General features: G+C 35.6%; 1 protein-coding gene across 3 annotated transcripts in view; it reads left to right on the top strand.

Annotated features, from left to right (window-relative positions):
* Positions 1 to 22,794, top strand: part of CEP85L (centrosomal protein 85L) — a 157,355-nt gene that overhangs the window by 120,169 nt on the left and 14,392 nt on the right. For all 3 annotated transcript variants that reach the window (XM_089921965.1, XM_089921963.1, XM_089921964.1), the window contains exons 7-10: positions 4,412 to 4,564; positions 6,757 to 6,911; positions 10,418 to 10,535; positions 11,082 to 11,132. In XM_089921965.1, coding sequence (XP_089778091.1) covers positions 4,412 to 4,564; positions 6,757 to 6,911; positions 10,418 to 10,535; positions 11,082 to 11,132 — 477 coding nt within the window. The remainder of the gene's footprint in view (positions 1 to 4,411; positions 4,565 to 6,756; positions 6,912 to 10,417; positions 10,536 to 11,081; positions 11,133 to 22,794) is intronic.

Below are 22,794 nucleotides of genomic sequence, written 5' to 3'. Positions count from 1 at the left end.
GAGCACAGGCTCAGTAGTTGTGGCCCACAGGCTTAGTTGCTCTGCGGCATGTGGGATCTTCCCGGACCAGCACTCAAACCTGTGTCCCCTGCACTGGCAGATGGATTCCTAACCACTGCGCCACCAGGGAGGTCCCCGAAACACTTTTTTATCACTGTAGATTAGTTCTGAGTCTTCTTGGACTTTGTATAAATGGAGTCATACCATATATGTTCTTTTGTGTGTGTTTTCTTTCCCTTAATATCTTTGAGATTTATTTACGTTGTTGCACGTATCAGTAGTCTGTTCCTGTCTATCCTTGAGTTGCATTCCATTATATAGATCTCTCACAATGTATCTATTGTCCTGTTAGTGGATATTTGGATTGTTTGCAGTTTGGGAAAATTATGAATAAGGCTGCTGTGAACATTCTTGTACTAGACTTTATTTGGTATACATAGGTTTTCATTTCTCTTGGATAAATTCCTAATAGTGGAATTTCTAGGTCATTTGGTTCATAGTGTAGATGTTTAACTTATAAGAAACTACCCCAGTCCTCCCAAGTGTGTGTACCATTTAACACTTCCACTACCAGTGAGTGAGAGTTCCAGGTGCTCCACAGCCTTGCAAATCCATTCTTAATAGTATGGAGGAATGAACCTTTTAAAATGAAGATCCAGTCATTTTTCTTACTTGGTTAAAACCCACTAATGCCATCTCATTGTCTTTAAAATAAGAATTTAATATTTTCTATGACCTGAAAGAGCCTGCCTAATTATATAGCCTTGGGCCCTACCAGTCTCCCTCTGGTACACTGTGTCTTGGTATAGTGTCTTACAGTTGTTAAGCAGGCCAGACCTGGTTTCTGGTATAGGTTCTTTACATAAAGTGTCCTCTTTGCCTGATGAATACTTGGCTCTCTTTTCCTGCTCCCCAGTCACCTATTTATCAATATTTTATGAAGTCTCAACTTAGATATATTTTCCCTCCAACCGCTTCTTATACATGCTTAAAGCGTTTTGTTCTCAGCACAAATTTGAATGTTGCTATGTTTTTTATATATCTCTGTAAGTTTTGTGAAGGCAGGGATGTATCTGAATGTGTCACTGTAGCATATGTAGCACCAGCCATGGTCCCTGGCATATTGAATGAATGAATGAACAAATGCTTTCAGGTGATTTTTGCCACAAAGGGAGAGAAGGGAATGAGATAACCCCAACAAAGGACTAGGGAAAGAATAATTAGAGATATCGAAGATGTCAGAATGGGTGCACGATGGACCAAATTCCTAAGGAGAAATAGGAGAATGTTGATAACAGATGCCAAGGTGGAAGAGTTCCTCTTGGAAAAGAAGAGAAATAGCCTCTCTGTGAAGTGAGACAATTAAGAATGGACGTGTCTATACCAGTGGACCTTGAGGAGTGGGGTTAATATAGAGGGTAGACTTTGTGTCAGAGGACATGGAGATGACCTGAGTTCTTGAAGGGAGTGTCGAAGCTAGGAAATTAGACTCATTGATAATGCATCAACTAAACAGCACCCTGGGCCCACATGAGATTAGATTGCATTGTTTTCCTTCTGCATTTAGTCTCAGTAACCCTGATCAAGACTGATTCTAAGACAGAAAAACATTTAATGTGGTAAGAATAACAAGAGAAGTTACTCTTTGTTGAGCACTTTCTTTTATGTGCCAGATAGTATGTTAATGTACATTAAATGCATTTTCTTATTCAGTCCTAGTGTCACAGAAACCCTATGAGGTATATACTATACCCCATTTTTTTTAAAATGAGGTTACTAAAATTTTGAGAAAAGTTAAGTAATTTGTCCAATTGCATGTAGATAGAAGTTGTTGAAAAGCTGGAAGTAAAATTCAAGACAATTTAACTCTCCAGCTGTTGCCTTGGTTCTAAGAATAATTTATAAAAATTTTAGTGGAAAACATTTTCTCCCTAATCTATTTTGTTCTAATAATTGTATTTAAAATGAAGAAAAATAAATCTGTTTGTAAACCTCTTCTGAAATGGGGAATTGCCTTCTAGGAATGATCTCAGTATTGCATAATACCTCCTTGAAATTTTACTTAACTTTTTATAACTAGAATAGAAAAGATTTATTAGTGGTGCCTCATTTACCTGTAGGTAATTACTGGAGTTCAGAATTCAGTAGCCTCTGTTAATCTGCTAATCTGCAACAACATAAAACTTGGAAGTTAAAAAAAACAAAAAATAAAGAGCTTCTTATCAGTGAGCAGGGCTGGAAAAAATAAACAAAAAAGATCCAGTAATTATGTGTGATCAGCTTGTGGCCACAAATAACAGAGATGGTATCCAATAGGAGAGTGTTGGCTGAGATTTGTGATCATGAGCAGCAAACTTGACATGATAGCAAAGAAGAGAATTGACCAAAGAAAAAGAAGAAACCTAGGACACCTTTGCATAGAAGACAGCATGACTAACTTATTCCAGTGGCTGCTTTTTGAGGACACAATTATGTCACTTAAACAATTATGTCACATTTAAGACACAATTAAGTGTAAATTAGGGAGCATGTAGTAAAAATAGGCTGGTAGTTATGTTTGCTTCTGTAATTTACAGGGTCTTTTGCTAAGGCAAGAGCAGGATTATATGGTCTTTCAGGTCACGACCAGGGCCAACAGTCTGTGAGTTCTGATTGGTCAAAAGTTAAATTGTCACACCAGCATACTTGATTTTAGCCCTAAGAAAGCCCCAATAAAAGGTTTTGTCTGTTTTACCATTGTTGCTCCTTACCCAAGGACCTAAGTGAATCCTAACGTTATTGATGGAATGAATAGATGAAATGCGATGTCATTTGTTTTTCCAATTGAAATTGGGGTTTTTTTTCTCTTTTTTTTAACATCTTTATTGGAGTATAATTGCTTTACAATGGTGTGTTAGTTTCTGCTTTATAACAAAGTGAATCAGCTATACATATACATATATCCCCATATCTCTTCCCTCTTGCGTCTCCCTCCTTCCCACCCTCCCTATCCCACCGCTCTAGGCGGTCACAAAGCACCAAGCTGATCTCCCTGTGCTCTGCGGCTGCGTCCCACTAGCTATCTGTTTTACATTCGGTAGTGTATATTTGTTTTGTGTTTTGTTTTTCCAATTGAAATTGTTTTAATAAAAGTTTTTATACACTGGACCTGAAATAAGTTAGATAAGCCATGAAAGAAACTGGATTGTGGACAAGCATTAGCTTTAATAAAATTTGAAAGAGTAATCCATTATACTAATTGCTCGTACTTTTTTCCCTGGTGAATATGAGAAAAGGCTATAAAGATATTTTAGAACGCTGTACGCTTCTGAAAGAATGTTAAATGTTTGGAAGACTGGTAAATTAAAGTAAATGTGAGTCTGGAGTTTACTTTTTAGGCAACTATTTGTATATACATTGTTTTTAATTGATCTTGATTATGAAAGAGCTTTAGAGATAGTATATCTACAAAATTTAAAGATCGTATGTTTTAGGTGGAAAGGTGAAAAAAAATAGTACATAAAAGTCTGAGGTTCAACCTACACAAATTGGGATTTACTAAAGATCATGAATTGTATGTATTCCATAGTAGGTGTTCAATTAGCATATTTCATCAGTCCTAAGATGACATTAATGGTAAGGCACATCTTTATTTTATATAGTAAGAGAATATAATGCAAGTTCAGTTTGACACAATGCCTTAACAGTAGTCTTGTTTGAGGTATGAATTAGTCTCACTAGTCCCATTATTTGTTCCTAAGTATTTGGTAATTTTGGTAAGTGCCCTGGCTTTGATTGCTTCGCTTTAGTACATGATAAGCGATTCCTTTGTAAGTCTGTAAGTAACAAAACAGCTGTAATTACTTATAGATATCTTCCTTTCTTAATTCACATAAAACATTGCATATAACTTTGCAATAAATAAGAAATTAAAGTCATCCTTCCAGAGATGAATACTTGCTTCACTGATTTCTCAGTTGTTCCCTGAAACTGTCTTTCTGGGTACCCAATAACATTTTTCAATGCCAAATTATAATGTAATATTTCAAAGGTATTTTAAATATGATTTAAACTCAACACACTTTCAACATGTACATAATACTGTTGAAATGACAAAGATATGAATAGCCTTGACCAAATTTGCACACGTGCAGGCAATAAAAACTACATCATTACTGCTGCCTGACTGCAGTTTATATCAATTGTAAAATCAAATAAAAATTTCAAAACTCTTGATTTCAATGATACAAGAATTTGAGAAAAATGTGAATCTTAGAATCTATGAAATAAGATAAATCATACTTAAGGTGGAATTGGTGTTAACTATATCTGGAACGGTTGGTGAATTCAGTGATGCCTAAGATTAGAATGTTGGCTTTTATATTACTGTTTTTTGACAAAACCACTGAAGCTTCATAATCTTTTTCTTTAGCTTAAAACCAGAGATAGATACATCAGTAGCCTGAAAAAGAAGTGCCAGAAGGAATCTGAACAGAATAAAGAAAAGCAGAGAAGAATTGAGACCTTAGAAAAGTATCTGGCTGATCTTCCAACTCTTGATGATGTACAGAGTCAGAGTCTACAGGTAACATGAAATAAAATTCTGATCTTTAAATAAGAGGGAAACATATTCTTTTTTAAGTTGACTCTTTAGACATTTCATTTTTATAATTTTTCATTCATTTTGTAAATTTTTATAATTTAAAATTTTAGTTGTATATTTGGCTAATTGTAAGTTAAATCTGTGTGCTTAATTGCTGTTTTTAGGATTAACTTTAATTAGAAACTTTGTTCATCTGAGCATGAATAGATCTTTCTTGTTCTTAATTAATATGCGGTTTCCTTCCTAATGAACCTGTCTTAACTCTCTCACTTACTGTTCTACTCTAAAAGGTAGTTTCTAAACCAGTGACACCCCACCGCATGCACACACACTCATGCACCTCAGTTCTGACTTTTCCCAGTATTCTGTGGGATCCACCAAGGCTTAACAAGACCTTTTTTTGACCATCTTTCCAGATACTTGTTTTGTTTTCATCATTCTTCTTAATCTTTCTATAAATTCTTTCTTATACTTTAATCTGTGACCTCCATTCACTCCTCTGACTTCTCTTCTGGCCATTTTCCTTTCTTAGCAGTACCTCATCCAAAGTCTTTCTACTAACTCTGGTGAGGCCTATCCTCTTGAAGCCTTATTTGTAAATCCATTAAACCTACCCTTCAGTCTTTTCTCAAAATCTTACTAATCATGGGACTTTCAGTTTTAGGACTCTTGACATTTGAGGTTAGGTAATTTTTTGTTGTGGGATTCTGTCCTGTGCATTAAAGGATGCTTAACAACATTTCTGGCCTCCACCTACTGGATGCCAATAGTACTGCTTCTTCCCTTCCCCCTAAACCAAAAATGTCAGCAGACTTTTCCAAATGTCTGCTGGGGTGAGTGGAGGGAGAGAGATCACTCCCAGTTGAGAATCATTGATCTAATCCATGGAGTATCATTATTCTGTAGACTCTAGACCTATAATACAATCTCTGTTTACATTAATTTATAAATTGTAAAACTAACAGAGGGTGATATCATGAAGGAACTAAAGAAGGACCCACAGGAGCTTGAGCAGGAACAGAGAGGACTATAGATTTTAAAACATGTGTTCATACCACAGTACACCCATTAGGATGGCTAATATCTAAAAAACAGAAAGTAACAAGCATTGGTGATGATGTGGAGAAATTATAATCCCTCAGGCACTGTTGGTGGTAATGTAATATGGTGTAGCCTCTATTGAAAACCATATGATGGTTCCTCAAAAATATTAAAAATAGAATTACCATATGCTCCACGAATTCCACCTCTGGGAATATGCTAAAAATAATTGAAAGCAGAGTCTCAAACAGGTGTTTATTCACAATGCATGTTCATAACAGCATTATTTACGATAGCCAAACGGTACCTCAAGTGTCCATCAGTGGGTGAATGGATGAACAAACCGTGATGTATACACACAATATAGCCTTAAAAAGGAAGGACTTTCTGACGCATGCTACAACATGGGTGAACCTGTGGACGTTTTGCTAAGTGAAATAAGCCAATCACAAAGATAAATATTGGGATTGACATATGTATAAGATGGGTAACTAATAAGAACCTGCTGTATAAAAAATTAAATAAAATAAAATTTTAAAAAAATGATTATTTTAGGAATTGAAAAGGAGACATTTAATTAAAAAAGAAAAAAAGCAAAGATAAATAGATTAAAGATAAAGAAAAATAGGTATGAGATACCTAAAGTAGTCAAATTCATAGAGACAGAAGGTCAAAGGGTGATTGCCAGGGGTTGAGGAGAGAGGTAGATGGACAGAGAGGTAGATGGGTAGAGAGTTTGTTTTGAAAGATGAAAAGAGTTCTGGTGATTAGTTTACAACAATGTGAATGTACTTAACTCTACTGAACTGTACACTTAAAAATGGTTAGGATGGTGAATTTTGTGTTAGGTATATTTTGCCACAATTAAAATTTTTAAAATATCCCCAAATTGAGATCATTCACTTTTCTCTGTCTTCTAGAAATTTCTGACCCTATTCTCCTCTTCTCCATAATCTCATTCTCTCAGCTCCCTTTACACAAAGGAAGAGATAAAGTGTTAAGTGCTATCCATGAAATGAAGATAGTGTAATTTTAACCATAAGTCTATTAATTCTTGAGAACCCAGTATCAATTTCTAGTAGGAACATATTTAATATTCTTTGTGTCATGAACTTTAAAAAATTTCTCTTTAGCTTCAAGTTCTAGAAGAAAAAAACAAGAATTTGCAAGAGACTTTGATGGAAATGGAAAAAAGGCTTGAAGAGTTCAAAAAACAGTGTCAAGAAAATGAGGCACAGCTAATATGCCAGAAAAAGAAAGAAAAGGAGTTGGTAACTACAGTTCAGAGGTAAGAAAACCTTCAGTAATTCTTTTATGTTATTTTTAAGTTATTCCTTATTTGTCATAAAGCATTTCACTTAAAATATGTTAATTTATAATTAGTACTCTATTATTTCTCTTAAAGATGTATTATTGAGAACCAGAAGTATTATGTCATCGAAACAGGTTGTCTCAGTTGTGATTTAACAGTGCGATGCAACATACTGACACCTTGGTTTTAGATAAGAGTAGGTTTTAGATGAGAATAGTTTTCTAAAAAAAAAAACATCAATTGAAAACTGGAAGCATTAACACAAACCCTTTATCTAATGGCTTTGTCAAAGAATAAGTAAAAATTCTAAGTAACAAGAAGAGGGGCAGCCGGACTGCACTCCTTAATGGGACATGTCAAAGTGAAGTAATTGGCTCCCATTTCACCTGACTGCAGAGTAACAGATGCGGCCGTTTGCCATGCACCTTCCGAGTTTACTCACATATCTCTTGCCTCACAGGTCTCTTCGAATTTAATACAGTTAGAACTGCAGTGAATATTATTTGTTAGTATATTTTGTTAATGTATTTAAGCTGGAAAATTAATGTTGGGTTCATGAAAAACCTAGAAAACTATGCTATATATGCATCTACATGTACACTGTTTTGTAGAACTTAAAAAACCTTAATAAATTATCAACTATAAGTAGATAACACTATCCTGAAGAAGAAGACAACAAAGCAGCAAAAAACTAAATTTAATAAAGGCACTCTTTATGCTTCTATCAATTATATATAACTCAATGTAACTCACTTTTTTAGTCAAAATCCTCCTGATAATTCCATGTTAATATTGCTTTACTGCTATTTTCAAAGTCTTAAATATGCCTGGTCTACTTTTTTTTCCTTAGATTTCAGTGCAGAAAACCTCTGATTTCTGGGACAATTCAGTCTTCTGTGTTTCTAATCTCAGCTCCAAAAAAAATCCATATACCTTTGACTCTACCTTTATTTTTCTCCTGTTTTCTGCTTTCTTGGTCTTTAATTTCTTTTTATTACTCCACATCTTATATCCTATTCTCTAGTCTCAAAACAGCTTCCTGACCTCCATTAACTCAACCACATATCTTTTTCTTTAATCTTATGACAAAATGAAAAGAGGTAATGCGTTTGTTCTGTTTTATAGGGCATTACAATCATAAACTCAAGCTGTGTTTTATGAGTAGAACTAGGAACACCTGAAAATAATTTGTTTTGTTCCATTGTGTGCTTTTACATATTTAATATCATTTTATACCTTCTCTTTTATTAGGTTTTTGGAGAGCATTGAGCCTAGTATTCGTGATTTGGAAAGATTTAGTATAGTGTATTTGAGAATCCATTTTCCATATGCTAAACTTTACCTTGATACTCTCTGATATGACATCATCCCAGGAACTTTCTCTTGATTTCTAATAGATATAAGGGACTGAAGAAGGCCTTCTAAAATTCTTCAGTACTTGTATGGCTGTAGTGTCAGTTGACTTGGGCGTAGGAGTGTTATTTCAGTTTCCTCAGCTATATGATGTAGTATTCCTTAAGTTCCAGAAGAACGTAAGATGTATTATGTGACTGTAAATTATATCATTACATTGATCTGTTTTTATATAATATTACAAGTTTCCTGCTTTGTGAATACGTAGAACTTTTGGGATTTAAAAATGAGATAAGAAAACTTTTCCATTTAGAAATGAAAATCTAAGTAAAATATGTGGATGGGATTCCTAGTATTGCAATAGTTGGTACCTTTGCCGTTAAAGAGATTTATTACTTTTCTAAGTGAGCATGCTTCATAACGTAAACAAAATGAGAATATATACATGAAAGAATACTTGATATTTTTACATGACAGAGTATATTTTTCCCTGCACATCACTGGCTCTTTTGTTTTCTTTTTAATATGAGAGACCTTAATAGTTTTCATGTAACTTATTTTTCTTGAAATGTTATAAATACATAGAAGTAGTGTCTTCACACTGAATTGAGACAAAAACTTATTCTGAGATAGAAATAATGTATTTTTTTACTTTTAGACTGAAAAAGCAAATACTTTTATGACAAGTAACAATATATTACAAATCAGTACAGTACATTCATAATATGTAGAAACTTCTCTGGTGCCATTATTTATGAACACATCTGAAGCCCTTATTGTACTATTTAAGACTGTCAATTCTTTGTCCACAGACTAGATATGGCAGTTTTTCTTTTTGGGCGGTGGGTGGGGAGAGAGAAAACACGATAGCCATGATACTTGGAAGAAGAAAAATAATGAAAATATCAAAATCCACATTATAACAAGTCTTTTTCTTTTAGTAGGCTGCAACTGTTGAGTATGATTACAGGCTAAAGTAGAACTATTCCTAGGTGTCTTCGCTGTTATGTTTTGGTTTTGGTCGTTGTTTTTAATAGCATAGTTTCTTTTAACCCAAACAATACTGTTCTTCCTTTCTCAAAGCTAACGTCCACCCTGCACCCTGTCTTTTATTCTTAATATACCAGAGGGGCTTCCTTTTGTTGTTTCCTCTTCTAAAATGCAACTCTGTGCCAAGCATAGCATAAGAAACTGTTAGGTCAAGGAATAAATATATTGGATTGTTGCTTTTCAAACAGAAGGCCCCACTCAGCATCCAGTGCAAACTCTGGTCACCACAACACCAATCACACCCATTAGGGCAGCACACACTGAGGAAAGACGTGGCAGGGCATCCATACTAATAACAGCCCTCGCATCAAAAATGTTAGACGCACGCAGGCTTATACAGGGATGCTCCCACAAAAACAGCCCTTCAAGACCACTAGGTAACTGTTTCTTCTAAACTTATACAGTCAGAGAAATATAAGTAAAATGAAGAAGCAGAGGAACCACTCCCAATGAAAAGATCAAGAGAATTCCCTGAAAGAATAAAGAATGAAACTGACCTCTCGTCTACTAGATCCCAAGTTCAAAAAGGAGGTAGTAAAAATGCTGAAGGAAATAAGAAAGGTTATTGATAGAAATGCAGATTACTGTAAAAAGGAACTAGATTGTTCCTCATATTAATGAAGGAGAAGTGTAATTCTGCTGATTTAGTCAACAATTATCTTTACAAACAAACTTTTGCTGAACTCAAAATGCAGGGCAAAAGACGTGTATCTGTATTCTTAGGCTCCCTACCACAATCATCTTAATCAAGGAACTCTCCTTTGGGGGAGAGGGAAAGAACACGGCTTAGATTGCAGAGCTCAGATTAGGGTCATGAAGGACTTCACCAGGGCCTAATGTTGTCACATACTAAGCAACTCTTGACTCTGGTCTCGTATTTGCTATTTCTGAAAAGATAATCTGCCTGCGTTATATTTCTTATTTGTATGAAATATAGGTTCTCAAACTTAGTCATCTGTTGTCTGTAGGTCTTGATTATTGCTTGCTTAAAAAATATTATAGACGCTAAGAAGAGACTTCATTCATCTACCAAAATCAGCACAGAGAGCTTATTTTCTTCATATGTCTTTCTAAAACAGTTTGCAGCAAAAAGTAGAAAGATGCCTTGAAGATGGAATTCGCCTTCCCATGTTAGATGCAAAACAGCTTCAGAATGAAAATGATAACCTGAGAAAACAAAATGAGAATGCTAGTAAGGTCAGTATATGTCTTTAATAATGATATTTGATAGTGAAATCTATACTATATGGATACGTGCATAGATATATAATTTATCTAGTTTATTTGATTTATATTTTTGCTAATATTTAATAGCTTATGGAATTTTTAGTTTGAATGTTTTTATTAGGAAAGAAAATAGCAGTTTAAGTAACTTTAATTTAAATTTAAATAAAAGCCAAACTAAAGTTATATTATTTCTTAGCAAAAACAAAAGGATATCTTTTTCCGTCCTAAATTATTCAAAATCTGTCTCAAACTTATTTTTATAAATTGTAAAGATTAAAGTTTTATCAAGAGCTAGAGTAAGACGTTTGCAGTTTTACATATGTGTGATCCAAATCATACAGCTGTTTAAAGGATACTTTGTATGAATACTTTTGTTAAAAAAAACCCACACACACTTTGATTTAAAAAAAATAAATTCATAATTCCCTGTGCTTTTGTTTTCTTGAAATTTGGTACTTCCAAAAAAGCAATGGAAAAAAAAATTTGATTCAGACTGATATATTTCCTATGTTGTAGATAATAGACAGCCAACAAGATGAGATTGACAGAATGATTTTAGAAATTCAGGTAAGGAATACTTTGTGCTTATTTTAATTTAGCTGTATGCTGATTTACTCTTAGTAATTGCATATCTAAAATATATCAAAGCATATATGTTTTTGTATGAACATATTAATAACACTTGAGGTGACATTGCAAATTCTTTAATATTAATCTTTCAGTTCTTTAGAATGAAAATGATACTTGGTAAATCAGTTCTTCAAAAACTGTGAAAATTATTCTTCTCTATTCCTTACCTCTCCTCTTTTCAATTGGGTGCAGTCTATCTCTACTACTGAGAACACATTTGGTTAAGGTCATCAGTGATCTAAAATTAAAGACAATTAACTGTTTTTAGTCCATTGTAACTCGGCAAGAGCACTCTCCCTCCTAATAATTCTATATATTATTTTTCTGTATTATCAAAGTATGACACTTTGCATATTTGTGTCTGTATCTAGAGCTTAGGGTATCTGACCCAAAATATAAACCAAAATTTGTAGATTAAGTGGATTTTCATTCTTTTATTGATTTGCCAGATATTTACCGAGCCCCTGCATATATGCCAGGCACTGTTCTTAGCACTGGAGAGTCATCAGTGAACAAAGCAAGTCCCTGGCCATTCTAGTGGGGTGAGATGGAGAAAATGGAGACATAATGTCAAGTACGGATATGTACTATTATTTAAAAAAAAAAAAAAGGAGGATAGAGGGCAATGACAGATCGTGCTGCATTATATGCAGTGGTCATGAAGTTTTCCCTGAAGAAGTAGTATTTGAACATAGTTCTGAATGAAGATAAGCAGGGGAAGAACATTCTAGGCAAAGAGAGCAGCCAGTGCCCTGAATGTGCCTGGTGTGCTCTAAGACAAGCAAGAAGGCTGCTAGTCTGGAGTACAGTGATTGTGAGATATAGTGAGAGGTGACTGATGGTAGACAGTAGCCTGGGGCCAGATCACATAGAGGTATATGTCTTTGTATTTTATTCTTTGTGTGATAGAAAACCATTGGACAAATTTTGCTGAATAAATTATTTTTATATCTCCTAATTTGAGTATTCTCAAAACTGGAAGTAAAAAAGAAAAACGTAATGGTTTGAGTGTCAGAATTTATGGACAATCTGCTTTGTCTTTTGGCCATATTAAGTGATCTATCAGTTTAGTCAAACACTAGTCCAATTCAACAAGTGTGTGGGCTTATTGGATTGATTCACAGAGGTTATACTCTTTAGTGTGTATTCCTTCAGTTGTTCTACAAGCCATTCGAATTACGAGATGGTTAGATTCCCTCAGCCATTATTATCTGACTTCTTATCATAGACCACAATGAAAGGAATTTCTCTTTCATTTGGTAACAATATCCAGGAGGTAAATCTAATAAAAGTTATCGCGATACAAATTAAGGACAGTCAACTTTGTCCTTTGGCATTGAAATTTTGGTGGATAAAACATGTAGGATTTATTGTTTTTAATTTGTTTATTTGTAGGATTTATTGCATACTCTCTCTCACATTATAGATGTTTAGTGTATATTTGTATTAATTGAAATGTGCATTTTCCCCATTTGTGGAAGCCTCATAATGCAATTTACTCTTACACATTAACCAAGTCTTTAGTCACATTTAGATATGACTATATATAAATGAATATGTAGAAGAATATATAATTATGTGCCATTCCATTCTTTGTTCTTAAAATGCTTGAGTTAACATTCTTTTATTTCTTCAAATTAATTACAGAATGGAAGTCAAATTAATGAGGTACATTTATTTCCAAATATTTGGGCCCAGACAGTATACTCATTAATTCTATTGTCTACCTTTGGAAGCAAAGCCTATCTTGTTTTGTTTTGTTTTGTTTTGTTTTTTGTTCTTAGCCATTGTGACCATCTAGGTTTATAGGTCTAGGATATAGTTTCCTCACAGAGAGAGACAGCAAATGTTGATAACTGGCCAACTAAACTCCATGTATTTACCAAGATATTATTTGAAAATATCTTGAAAATTACAGATGGAGACAAATATGCCTCAGATAATGAGAAAATTTTTGCTTAACATTACTTGTTTAAACTTGTTATTTTGGGGCCCTCACAGTTGAGAAGGCTAGGTTTTTTGTTTCATTTGTTATTTGGTGGTTTGTGATGGATATAAAAAGTGCGTAATCTGTAAAAACATGAAATTTTCAGAATATTGCCTCTTCTGAAAAAATGAATACTAATTATTTACCTAGCACTGGAAACTGCAGAATCCTAAAGAGAACACTCTGGGTTGAAGAAGTATTCTTGTTGCTTTATACTATAGTCAATGGGCATGTCATCAAGTTGAACCACATAATAGAGCAATTCCTATCAATTACTGATTATTTAAAGCTCCTAGCTTTTCCTTTTGCTTACATCAAGAATGGCCAGCCTTAGTCCTATGTAGATGGTGATGTCCTTCCAACATGCTATACTGTTTTATATTACTTCAAATTCCTTGGCATAGCCAAAATAACACAAAATACTTTATAATTAAGAACAACAGAGAACTTCCCAACCAATTTTAACATGAATTATGCATTTTAGCTATTAGTATAGTATTAAACTTATTGTAAAATGTCATTGTAGTTTGCGTGTTTTGTTCCTCCATAGTGCTGGGAAGTTGTTCCATTTTTGGGTGTTTAGTAGACAAAGCCAACTTAGTATTATTCAAGTTTCATGTTTCACTGCTTCTTTTTGTCCCTGCACACTGTTGAGAAGATCAAATTTGTTAGAAGTTCGTTTGGCTGATTTGGAGTACTGCATTGCCTTGGGTAGATGCAGGTTATTCTTATAGCTTAAATTTTATGACACAAAAAATAAAATCCCTTGCCATGTTTATTACGTCCAGTTTATAGGCAGTAAAAATGAGGCATTGTTATAGAGTGAAAATGCTATATTTAAAATACAACTATTGGGCTTCCCTGGTGGCGCAGTGGTTGAGAGTCTGCCTGCCGATGCAGGGGACACGGGTTCGTGCCCCGGTCCAGGAAGATCCCACATGCTGCAGAGCGGCTGGGCCCATGAGCCGTGGCCGGTGAGCCTGCGCGTCCAGAGCCTGTGCTCCGCAACGGGAGAGGCCACAACAGTGAGAGGCCCGCGTACCACCAAAAAAAAAAAAAAAAAAAAAACTAAAATACAACTATTGAACTTCCCTGGTGGCTCAGTGGTTAAGAATCCGCCTGCCAATGCAGGGGACACAGGTTCGAGCCCTGGTCCAGGAAGATCCACATGCCGCAGAGCAACTAAGCCCGTGCACCACAGCTACTGAGTCTGTGTGCTAAAGCCCGCAAGCCACAACTACTGAAGCCTGCGCACCTAGAGCCCGTGCTTCGCAACAAGAGAAGCCACTGCAGTGAGAAGCCCGTGCACCACAACAAAGAGTAGCCCCCGGTCGCTGCAACTAGAGAAAGCCCGCGTGCAGCAACAAAGACCCAATGCAGCCAAAACTAAATAAATAAATAAATTTAAGAAAAGAAAAGAAAATACATGTAGTTTACTACCTTGCACCAGAACTCAAGTAAATACTTACCTGGTTTAGGTCAGTGGCAAGTTTATTGATTCACAACTTTGGAGGTTTGGGGAGAAATCAGTCTTCTACTAGTTATATTGTATTTGTTGTTGAATATAGAAAAAGTTTTACTTCATATAACAGTATATGCTGATTTTGAAATTGAGTTCAGTGTTATAAAAACACAGATTTATCTACTATTTTGTTCAGCCGTCAAGATGATATTGTTAACTGGCATGAATACCTTGATTAGTAATTGATCCTTTAGAAATATTGCCTTTCCTTATATCCACGAAACCAGTGTAGCTAAACTGACTTCTCCTCTTACAGGTTTTTCTTCTGTCAATATATATACTATAAAAAGACATTTTGCAGTAGAATGTTTCCCATCATTTCCATAAACATGCCTACAGTCAGAATGTGAATGAGTTCTTCACTGGGCATTATTACCTTCCTTCCTATTTATCCCTCAAAAGGACGTTTCACCCCTATAACCTTGTTTCCAGTGAGCTGCTATCTTTATGTTATCATTGTAATCTTTTGGCAGAGGAGATACAAAGTAAAAAAGTTTGTTATGTTTACTTGTTTTCTCTAACATGTTAAAAAGTTTTCTCATTAAAAGAACTTACGCATTTAGATGGCCTTTCTGAATTGACAGCTATCAATGAATGATTATAATATTACAAAGTAAGAATGACACTTTTAAAAGTCTTTAAGACCGTTCACTTTTAATGGCATGGTTGGGACCACCAATCTCAAAACTGTGACAGTATGTCCTATTTATAACGCTTCAAGAGAAGATGTTTCCACAGCCTCAGAAGATTTTATTCCAATTTTTAGCAATCTCTCTTATTAAAGCTTTCATCAAACAGGTTTTTTCAGTAGATATGGTGAGAAAATGGATCATAATCCAATACAGTGTCATACAGGCAGAATATAACTTTTCTTTAACCTAAATAAATATTGATTTAATGTTTTTCATTATTATCGTGTGATTTTATCTCCATTTTTTATGTTATCCTAGTTTTGTAATGTGTCCTGACATGAAGTTCTTTCTTCCCAAAGTTTTTTAATTTTTAAAAATTTTACCTATGTGTAAATGCTTTATATAATGCATGAAAAACTGAAAATTTCTCATCAGAAATCAATACTAATTTTTGAAAATCCTAACAGCCAAAAATATGTATTCTATCAAAGGAAAAGTAGATTTTTAAAAAATAAGCTTTCTCTCTAGTCTTTGTACTTACAAAGAGAAAAAATCTTTAGTGTATAGGCCTTTTGTGTGCACAGTATAGTTGTTAATTAAAATCTTAGAATAAGATATGTAAAAGGTGGATTTAACTTTTGAAAAGTCAGTTCTTTGTGTCTGAGGTGGGAAGTTGCAGGAAGGGAGTCAGCTCACTTGAATCATGAAAGAGCATTCTTGAGCCTGTGCTATGAGTGGTCACCAAACCTATATGGATATTCAAAGTACTTGGGATGCTTTCTAAAATACAGATATCTGGGCCCCACTGTGACTCTGATGAGTCAGTATCTCTGGGGTGAAGCATGAAATAATGTATTATTAATAAGTTCTCTAGGCAGTTCTTCCTTATAGCCCAGTAGTAGTCCTAGTCCTAGAGCCTTTAGGAAGTATTGTACAATCCTCAGCTTGCTCATGGGACCACAAGTGAGACTTGACTGGAAAGACTGAGATTTAAGTTTAAAAAAAAGGATTTAATTCTGAGACACTAACCTTAGGTGTGTAATGGCACGTTTAAACTCTTTTGGTAACTCTTGCTTTATAAGCCTGAGAAAATCATGACCTGGAAGAAAAGGAACCCAGGCAAGTGGTGCTTTTTTAATATTGTGCAGATTTTTTAATAACGGTTTTATTGATATATAGTTCACACACCCTATAGTTCACCCATATAAAGTATACAATTCAGAGGGACTTCCCTGGTGGTCCAGTGGTTAAGACTCCACGCTTCCAACGCAGGGGGCTCAGGTTTGATCCCTGGTCGGGGAGCTAAGATCCTGCAAGCCAAGTGGCCAAAAATAACTATACAATTCAGTAATTTTTAGTATATTCACAGATGTATGGAACCAAGACCACAGTCAATTTTAGAACATTTTTGTCACCTCCAAAAGTAACACCTTTAGCTGTCACTCTCTTAAACCCCATGCCCTCCTCAGCATCAGCAATCACTAATCTACTTCCTGCATTTATAGATTTGCCTGCTCTTAGACATTTTATATAAATGTAATCTGTGGTCTTTTGTGACTCTTTCTCTGACCACACCAGTTGTTGAGCTCTGTTAATTGCCAACACTCTGCTGTTTTCAGCAATGCCCTGTGGCATAAATTGCTTCATAGACTGGTCCATTCTGGTTCCTTTGAAGGACTAGCTTCCTGGGTTAATGTTTGAGATTTTTACTGTTCCCAGGAGTGTCCTTCCCAGCTGTCTCTTTTACTGTTTCTCTCTTGCAAGCTAGCCAGCCTACAGTAGAGCCTGTTGCTCCAGTGAATCTAACACTGTCCTCCCAACTGCCTTTGCCACGATCTCCCGCTGTTTTGAGAGTGCCCTTAGGATTGAACTTCATACTCTGTTGCAAAAGAATTCAGTTCCTTTAGGGAGACCTTCAGCGGTCTCTGTTCTGTGGCCTATTTCTCCCCAGGCAAAATCTCTGAGCCTAGTCATGGTGGGTGGGAACAATGTCAAGATTCTGAGTGACTCTAGCTGAGTGCTAGTGGAGGGAGGGTGCGCAGCAGCTCTAGGTCTCTCGGCTTGCCTCTTTCAGTGGATACTCCTGCCCCAGAAGCCAACGCAAGGGCAGTCAGGGCCCCAGTATTCTCGTGGCTACACCCCAGGTAAAGCCTTCCTCCCTTGAGGCGGCCTGGGCTCTGAAGAACGGAGCCCCCACCTTTTGGCTGCACTTGCCTGGAACTTAGCTTCAGCTACAGATGAGAAGTGCTGACGCCCTGCCCTTCCTAGGAAGACAACGGTCCAACTAGGAGCTGGGGGAGGGGGCGCCCTCTGTTCTTGGCTGTTCCAGTCTGGAGTTTTCATCTTGCTTAGCTGTGAGAGGGTAGGAATCAAGTGGATTTTGTTTCAAATACCACAGACTTCAGCTCTTCTGAGTTTTAGTAGCTTTTCTTGAATATGTTTCTTCATTTGCTTGTATGAACCATTTCCAGAAGCTTTAAATGTGTTATTTTATGGTTTTTCACCAGTTTCCTTGGGGAGCAGGTCTGAGGAGCTCCTCATGCCATCATGCTGAAAGCAGAGCCCTCAGGGAGATTATTTTTAAAATGATATCAGGTAACAAGGTGATAGTTAAGAAAGGAATTTGAGGTGTACACTATCTTCAATTATTATTAAACAGAAACCTAAAAAATTGCAATTTTTATGGTGCTTGCATATTCCTCAGTTTTACAAATATTTTGAAAATTCTCTTTTATCAGTATGGAAGAATGAGGAGAAGGAGTTTAATATTTGTCTACACTTAGGCCAAAGCGAGAAATAGAACCTCTGTTGCCAAATGCAGAGGTGTCAGTGATGATGCTAGTGATGATATTACCTGTTACAGGAGCGGTTCTTTCTGGTTTATGTTTATTATCTCTAAGCCTCAACAGTAATCTTACAAGGTAAGAAAGAGCATATTTTTATACATGAAGCTGCTGAGATTTAAAAGGTGTGCCCAAGGTCTCGACAGCTGAGATTCTAATTCATGTCTGCCTGACTTCAGAGTTTGTGCCTTGGGCGTTAATCCTGGATGTCTCAAAGTGAAAAGTCCCAAGAAAAAGAAAAAAAGATGTTAGTCTGATTTCTTCCTTGTATAAGCCTTAGGGGAGGGAATTGCTTTAAGGGTCTTTTCCTGGAATGAAAGATATTTAAACTGGAGCACACTGGGAAACTAGTCTTCTGCGGAAAGCATCTTATGCTCAGTTACCTAGAAGCACAATTTGGAAATTTTGTCTCCAAAGTGAAAGTGGCATTATTTGCTCCTTGAGATGAATAAAATGCCTTTTTTTTCTGATACATTTATTTCAAGAGCTTTATAATGGGTACACTAAGGTCTTTGAACATTCCTTATCCAGTTCAGCACTTAGCACAGTGCCTTGTGCATAAAAGAGGCTCAGTAACTGTTTTGAATGAGTAAACACAGATTCTTACTTAAACAAAACTAGGTGTTAAATAGTTACTTTTTCATATTTTGTTGTTTATTCACCAATTCAGGTCATTTAATAATTGTTAACTGAGTTTCTACCATGGGCTAGGCACTCTTCTAGGGGATGACTAGTGAAAAAAGACAAAAAAACCTTTTTCCACAAGAAAATTCACCCATAATGCTGAATTTGGAACGGGCTCTTTTTTGTTGTTTTGTTGTTGTTGTTGTTTTTAATTTTGGGCCACACTGCGCATCATGTGGGATCTTAGTTCCCCGACCAGAGATTGAACCTGCACTGGTCCACTGGTCTGCCAGGGAAGTCCCTGGAATGGGCTCTTTTTTTCCCCCAGCTTTATTGAAGTATAGTTGACAAATAAAATTGTAAGATATTTAAAGTGTATATCATGGTGATTTGAAATAAGAAATGGGCTTTTAAATATTAGTATAAGAAGAAAGGAATTAGTGTTAGTTGCATAAATATTTTGTACTAGGTAAAAGTAATTGAGGCTTTTTGATTGTAAGCAACAGAACCAATTCAATTTAGCCTAAGCAAAAATAGTAGAATATACTGTATTACAAGAATGCAGAGATATCTGTGGAATCCGTAGGTGGGAATGAAGCCTGGCTTCAGGAAGGAAAAGGCTTTGTTGCTGCTCGCATTTCCCTCTGTTTCAGTTCTTTTCTCTCTCTGCAGACTGACTTCCTTTCCTCCTTAACTCATATGGCAGACTATGGCTGTCCCACAGCCCTGAAGTTCTGTAGTTCATTTCCTGCCACCTGCAGAGACTAACTCAGAGACTTTGGGTCTCACTTCCTCAGGTTTGGTCAAGTGTTCATTCAGCCTGACCCGGTGAGCTATAACCCAAGAATATAGAATCCCAGTACAAATATGACTACTTATGTATGATTCATGGGATTTGTGAATAGGCAGGCATCCAAAGGTATTGTCTACATATATACCACATAATTTTCACAGTACTTTACAAGGTTGGAAAATCTTTCTGATGAATTTGGAGCCTAGAAAGGTTGGATAACTTACCCATGATTATACAACACATAAGCTGTGCACCCAAAACCTAATTTTGTCTGACTCCAAAATCTTATCTTGTTACCATTAACTCTATACTTTCTTTCTTTCAAACTGTTATAACATTAGTTTCAGGTGTACAAAATAGTGATTTGATATTTTTATATGTTGCAAAATGATCACCACAGTAAGTCTAATAATTAACATCCATCACTACGTAGTTAGTAAATTTTTTTTTCTTGTGATGAGAACGTTTAAGATCTACTCTCAGCAACTCAAATGTACAATACAGTATTGTTAACCATAGCCACCATGCTGTACATTACATCCCCAGGACTTATTTTAAAACTGGAAGTTTATACCTTTTGAGCCCCTTTGCTCATTCCCTCCCCGCTCCCACTCCCTCCCCTCTGGCAACCACACATCTGTTCTCTGTTATCTCTGAGTTGTTTTTTTTTTTTAATATTTCACATATAAGTGAAATCATACAGTATGTCTTTCTCTGTCTAATTTATTTCACTTAGCATTATGTGCTCAAGCTCCATCCATGTTGTTGCAAGTGGCAAGATTTCATTCTTTTTATGGCTGAATAATATTCCATTGTGTGTGTGTGTGTGTGTGTGTGTGTGTTATATAAAATCACATTTTTCTCATCCATTCGTCCATTGAGGGACACTGAGGTTGCTTCCATGTCTTGGCTATTATAGATAATGCTGCAGTGAACAGTGGGGTGCACATATCTTTTCAAGTTAGTGTTTTCATTTCCGTTGGATAAATTCCCAGACCTGGAGTTGCTGGATCACATGGTAGCTCTGTTTTTAGTTTCCTGAGGAACCTCCATGCTGTTCTCCATAGTGGCTACACCAATTTACATTTCCACCAACAGTGCACAAGGGCTCCCTTTTTCTCTACATCCTAGCTAACACTTATCTCTTTTTGATAATAACCACCCTGACAGGTGTGAGGTGATCTCATTGTGGTTTTGATGTACATTTCCCTGATGATTAGTGAAGTTGAGCAACTTTTCATGTGCCTGTTGGCCATTTGAATATCTTCTTTGGAAAAATGTCTATTTAAACTTTTACCCATTTTAAATTGGATTTTTTTTTCAGCTCTTGAGTTGTATAAATTCTTTATATATTTTGGATATTAACCCCTTATCAGATACATTATTGGCAAATATTTTCTACAATTCTGTAGGTTGCCTTTTCATTTTGTTGGTGGTTTCCTTTGCTGTGCAGAAGCTTTTTAGTTTGATATAGCACCCTCCCCCTTTTATATTTTTGATGCCACAGTTTATCTTGTCTATCCATTAACAAATTATTGTAGTTATAGTTCTACTACTTTTGCCTTTTAACCTTCATAGTAGCTTTATAAGTGATTAACCTACCACCTTTACAACATTAGATTATTCTGAATTTTACAATATATTTACCTTTACTAGTGAGATTTATACTTATCCTGTTACTAATTAGTACCCTTTTGTTTCAGCTTAAAGAGTCCCTTTAACATTTCTTGTGAGGCCAGTCTAGTGGTGATGAACTCCTTCAGCTGTTGCTTGTCTGGAAAACTCTTTATTTCTCCTTCAATTCTGAAGGACAACTTTCCAAGTGGAATGTTGTTGGTTGGCAGTTCTTTCCCTCCCCTCCACCCCAGCACTTTGAATATATAGTGCCACATTCTTCTGGCCTGCAAAGTTTCAGCTGAAAAATCTGCTGGTAGCATCATGGGCTTTCCCTTGCATGTAATAAGTTGTTTTTCTCTTGCTGCTTGTAAGATTCTCTCTCTTTAACTGTTGACAGTTTCATTATAATGTGCCTTGCAGTGGGTCTCTTTGGATTCATCTTCTTTGGAACTCTTAGTTTCCTGGATCTGGATGTCTGTTTCCTTCCCCAGGTTATGGAAGTTTTCAGCCATTACTTCACTTAAGTTTTCTGTCCCTTTCTCTCTTCTTGCTCCTCCTTCTGGAACCCCTATAATGTGAATGTTGGTCTGCCTAATGTTGTCCCATAAGTCCCTCAGACTATCTTCAATCTTTTTTTCTTTTTACTCCTCTCATTGGCTGAGTTTCACTGCCCTGTCTTCAGATGTACTGATCCTTTGTTCTGCCTCATCTAGTCTGCTATTAAACACCCCCTATTGTATTTTTCAGTTCAGTTATTGTATTCTTCAGCTCTGTGACTTCCATTTGGTACTATCTTATACTTTTTCTCTCTGTGTTGAAATTGTCACTTTGTTCTTGCTTTGTTCTCCTTACCTTGGTGAGCATCTTTATGACCATTACTTTGAAGTGTTTATCAGGTAAACCACTTTTCTCTTTTATTAAGGTCTTTTTCTGTGGTTTTATCTTATTCTTAAATTTGGAACATATTCATTTTCCTTGACTCTGTGTTGGTTTCTATGTACTAGATAAAACAGCTATCTCGCCCAGTCTTGAACGAATGGATGGCCTCGTGTAGGAGATGAACTTTTCTTAACTAGTTTTTAAAAAGGTGCTGAGAGAAAAATATTAAATTTTATTAAAAGAATATAGTCTTCTTATTAATGATTTCTAAATGCCATTATCTTGTTAAGTATGCATGCTCTTTATTAATTGCTATTTCTTATGATAGTAGCACTATTATCTTACCTTTTATGTGTAGTTACATGCTATTGCAATCATGCTATTGCAAAAATAGTGTGCTTGTATTAATAAAATCATAACAGTTACTATGAAGCCTTTCGACTGTTCTCAGCAATAAACTTAAAGTGACTGACTTATACCTTGTTTCTAGATAATTGAAATATGTACAATAAAATGACAATCAAAAGAATTCAGAGGAACTTGCTTTTTAAGATTTTTTTGGTTGTTTTTGTTGTTTGAATTTAAGGTCTGTTGCATAAATCCTATTGTAATGTATAGGCAGGTTAGTAGACTAGTATATAAAAATTGGACATATTACCTTATTAGAAACTTTTCCAGTTTATAATCTAGGGATAAGTTTAG

This window comes from Delphinapterus leucas, chromosome 12 (genome assembly GCF_059928025.1).
Source record: "Delphinapterus leucas isolate spDelLeu-1000000601 "Yukka" chromosome 12, BTC_Dleu_Yukka2, whole genome shotgun sequence".
NCBI classification, from domain to species: Eukaryota; Metazoa; Chordata; class Mammalia; order Artiodactyla; family Monodontidae; genus Delphinapterus; species Delphinapterus leucas.
Note: the sequence above shows the minus strand (reverse complement) of the source record. Positions and strands in the feature narration are given on the sequence as shown.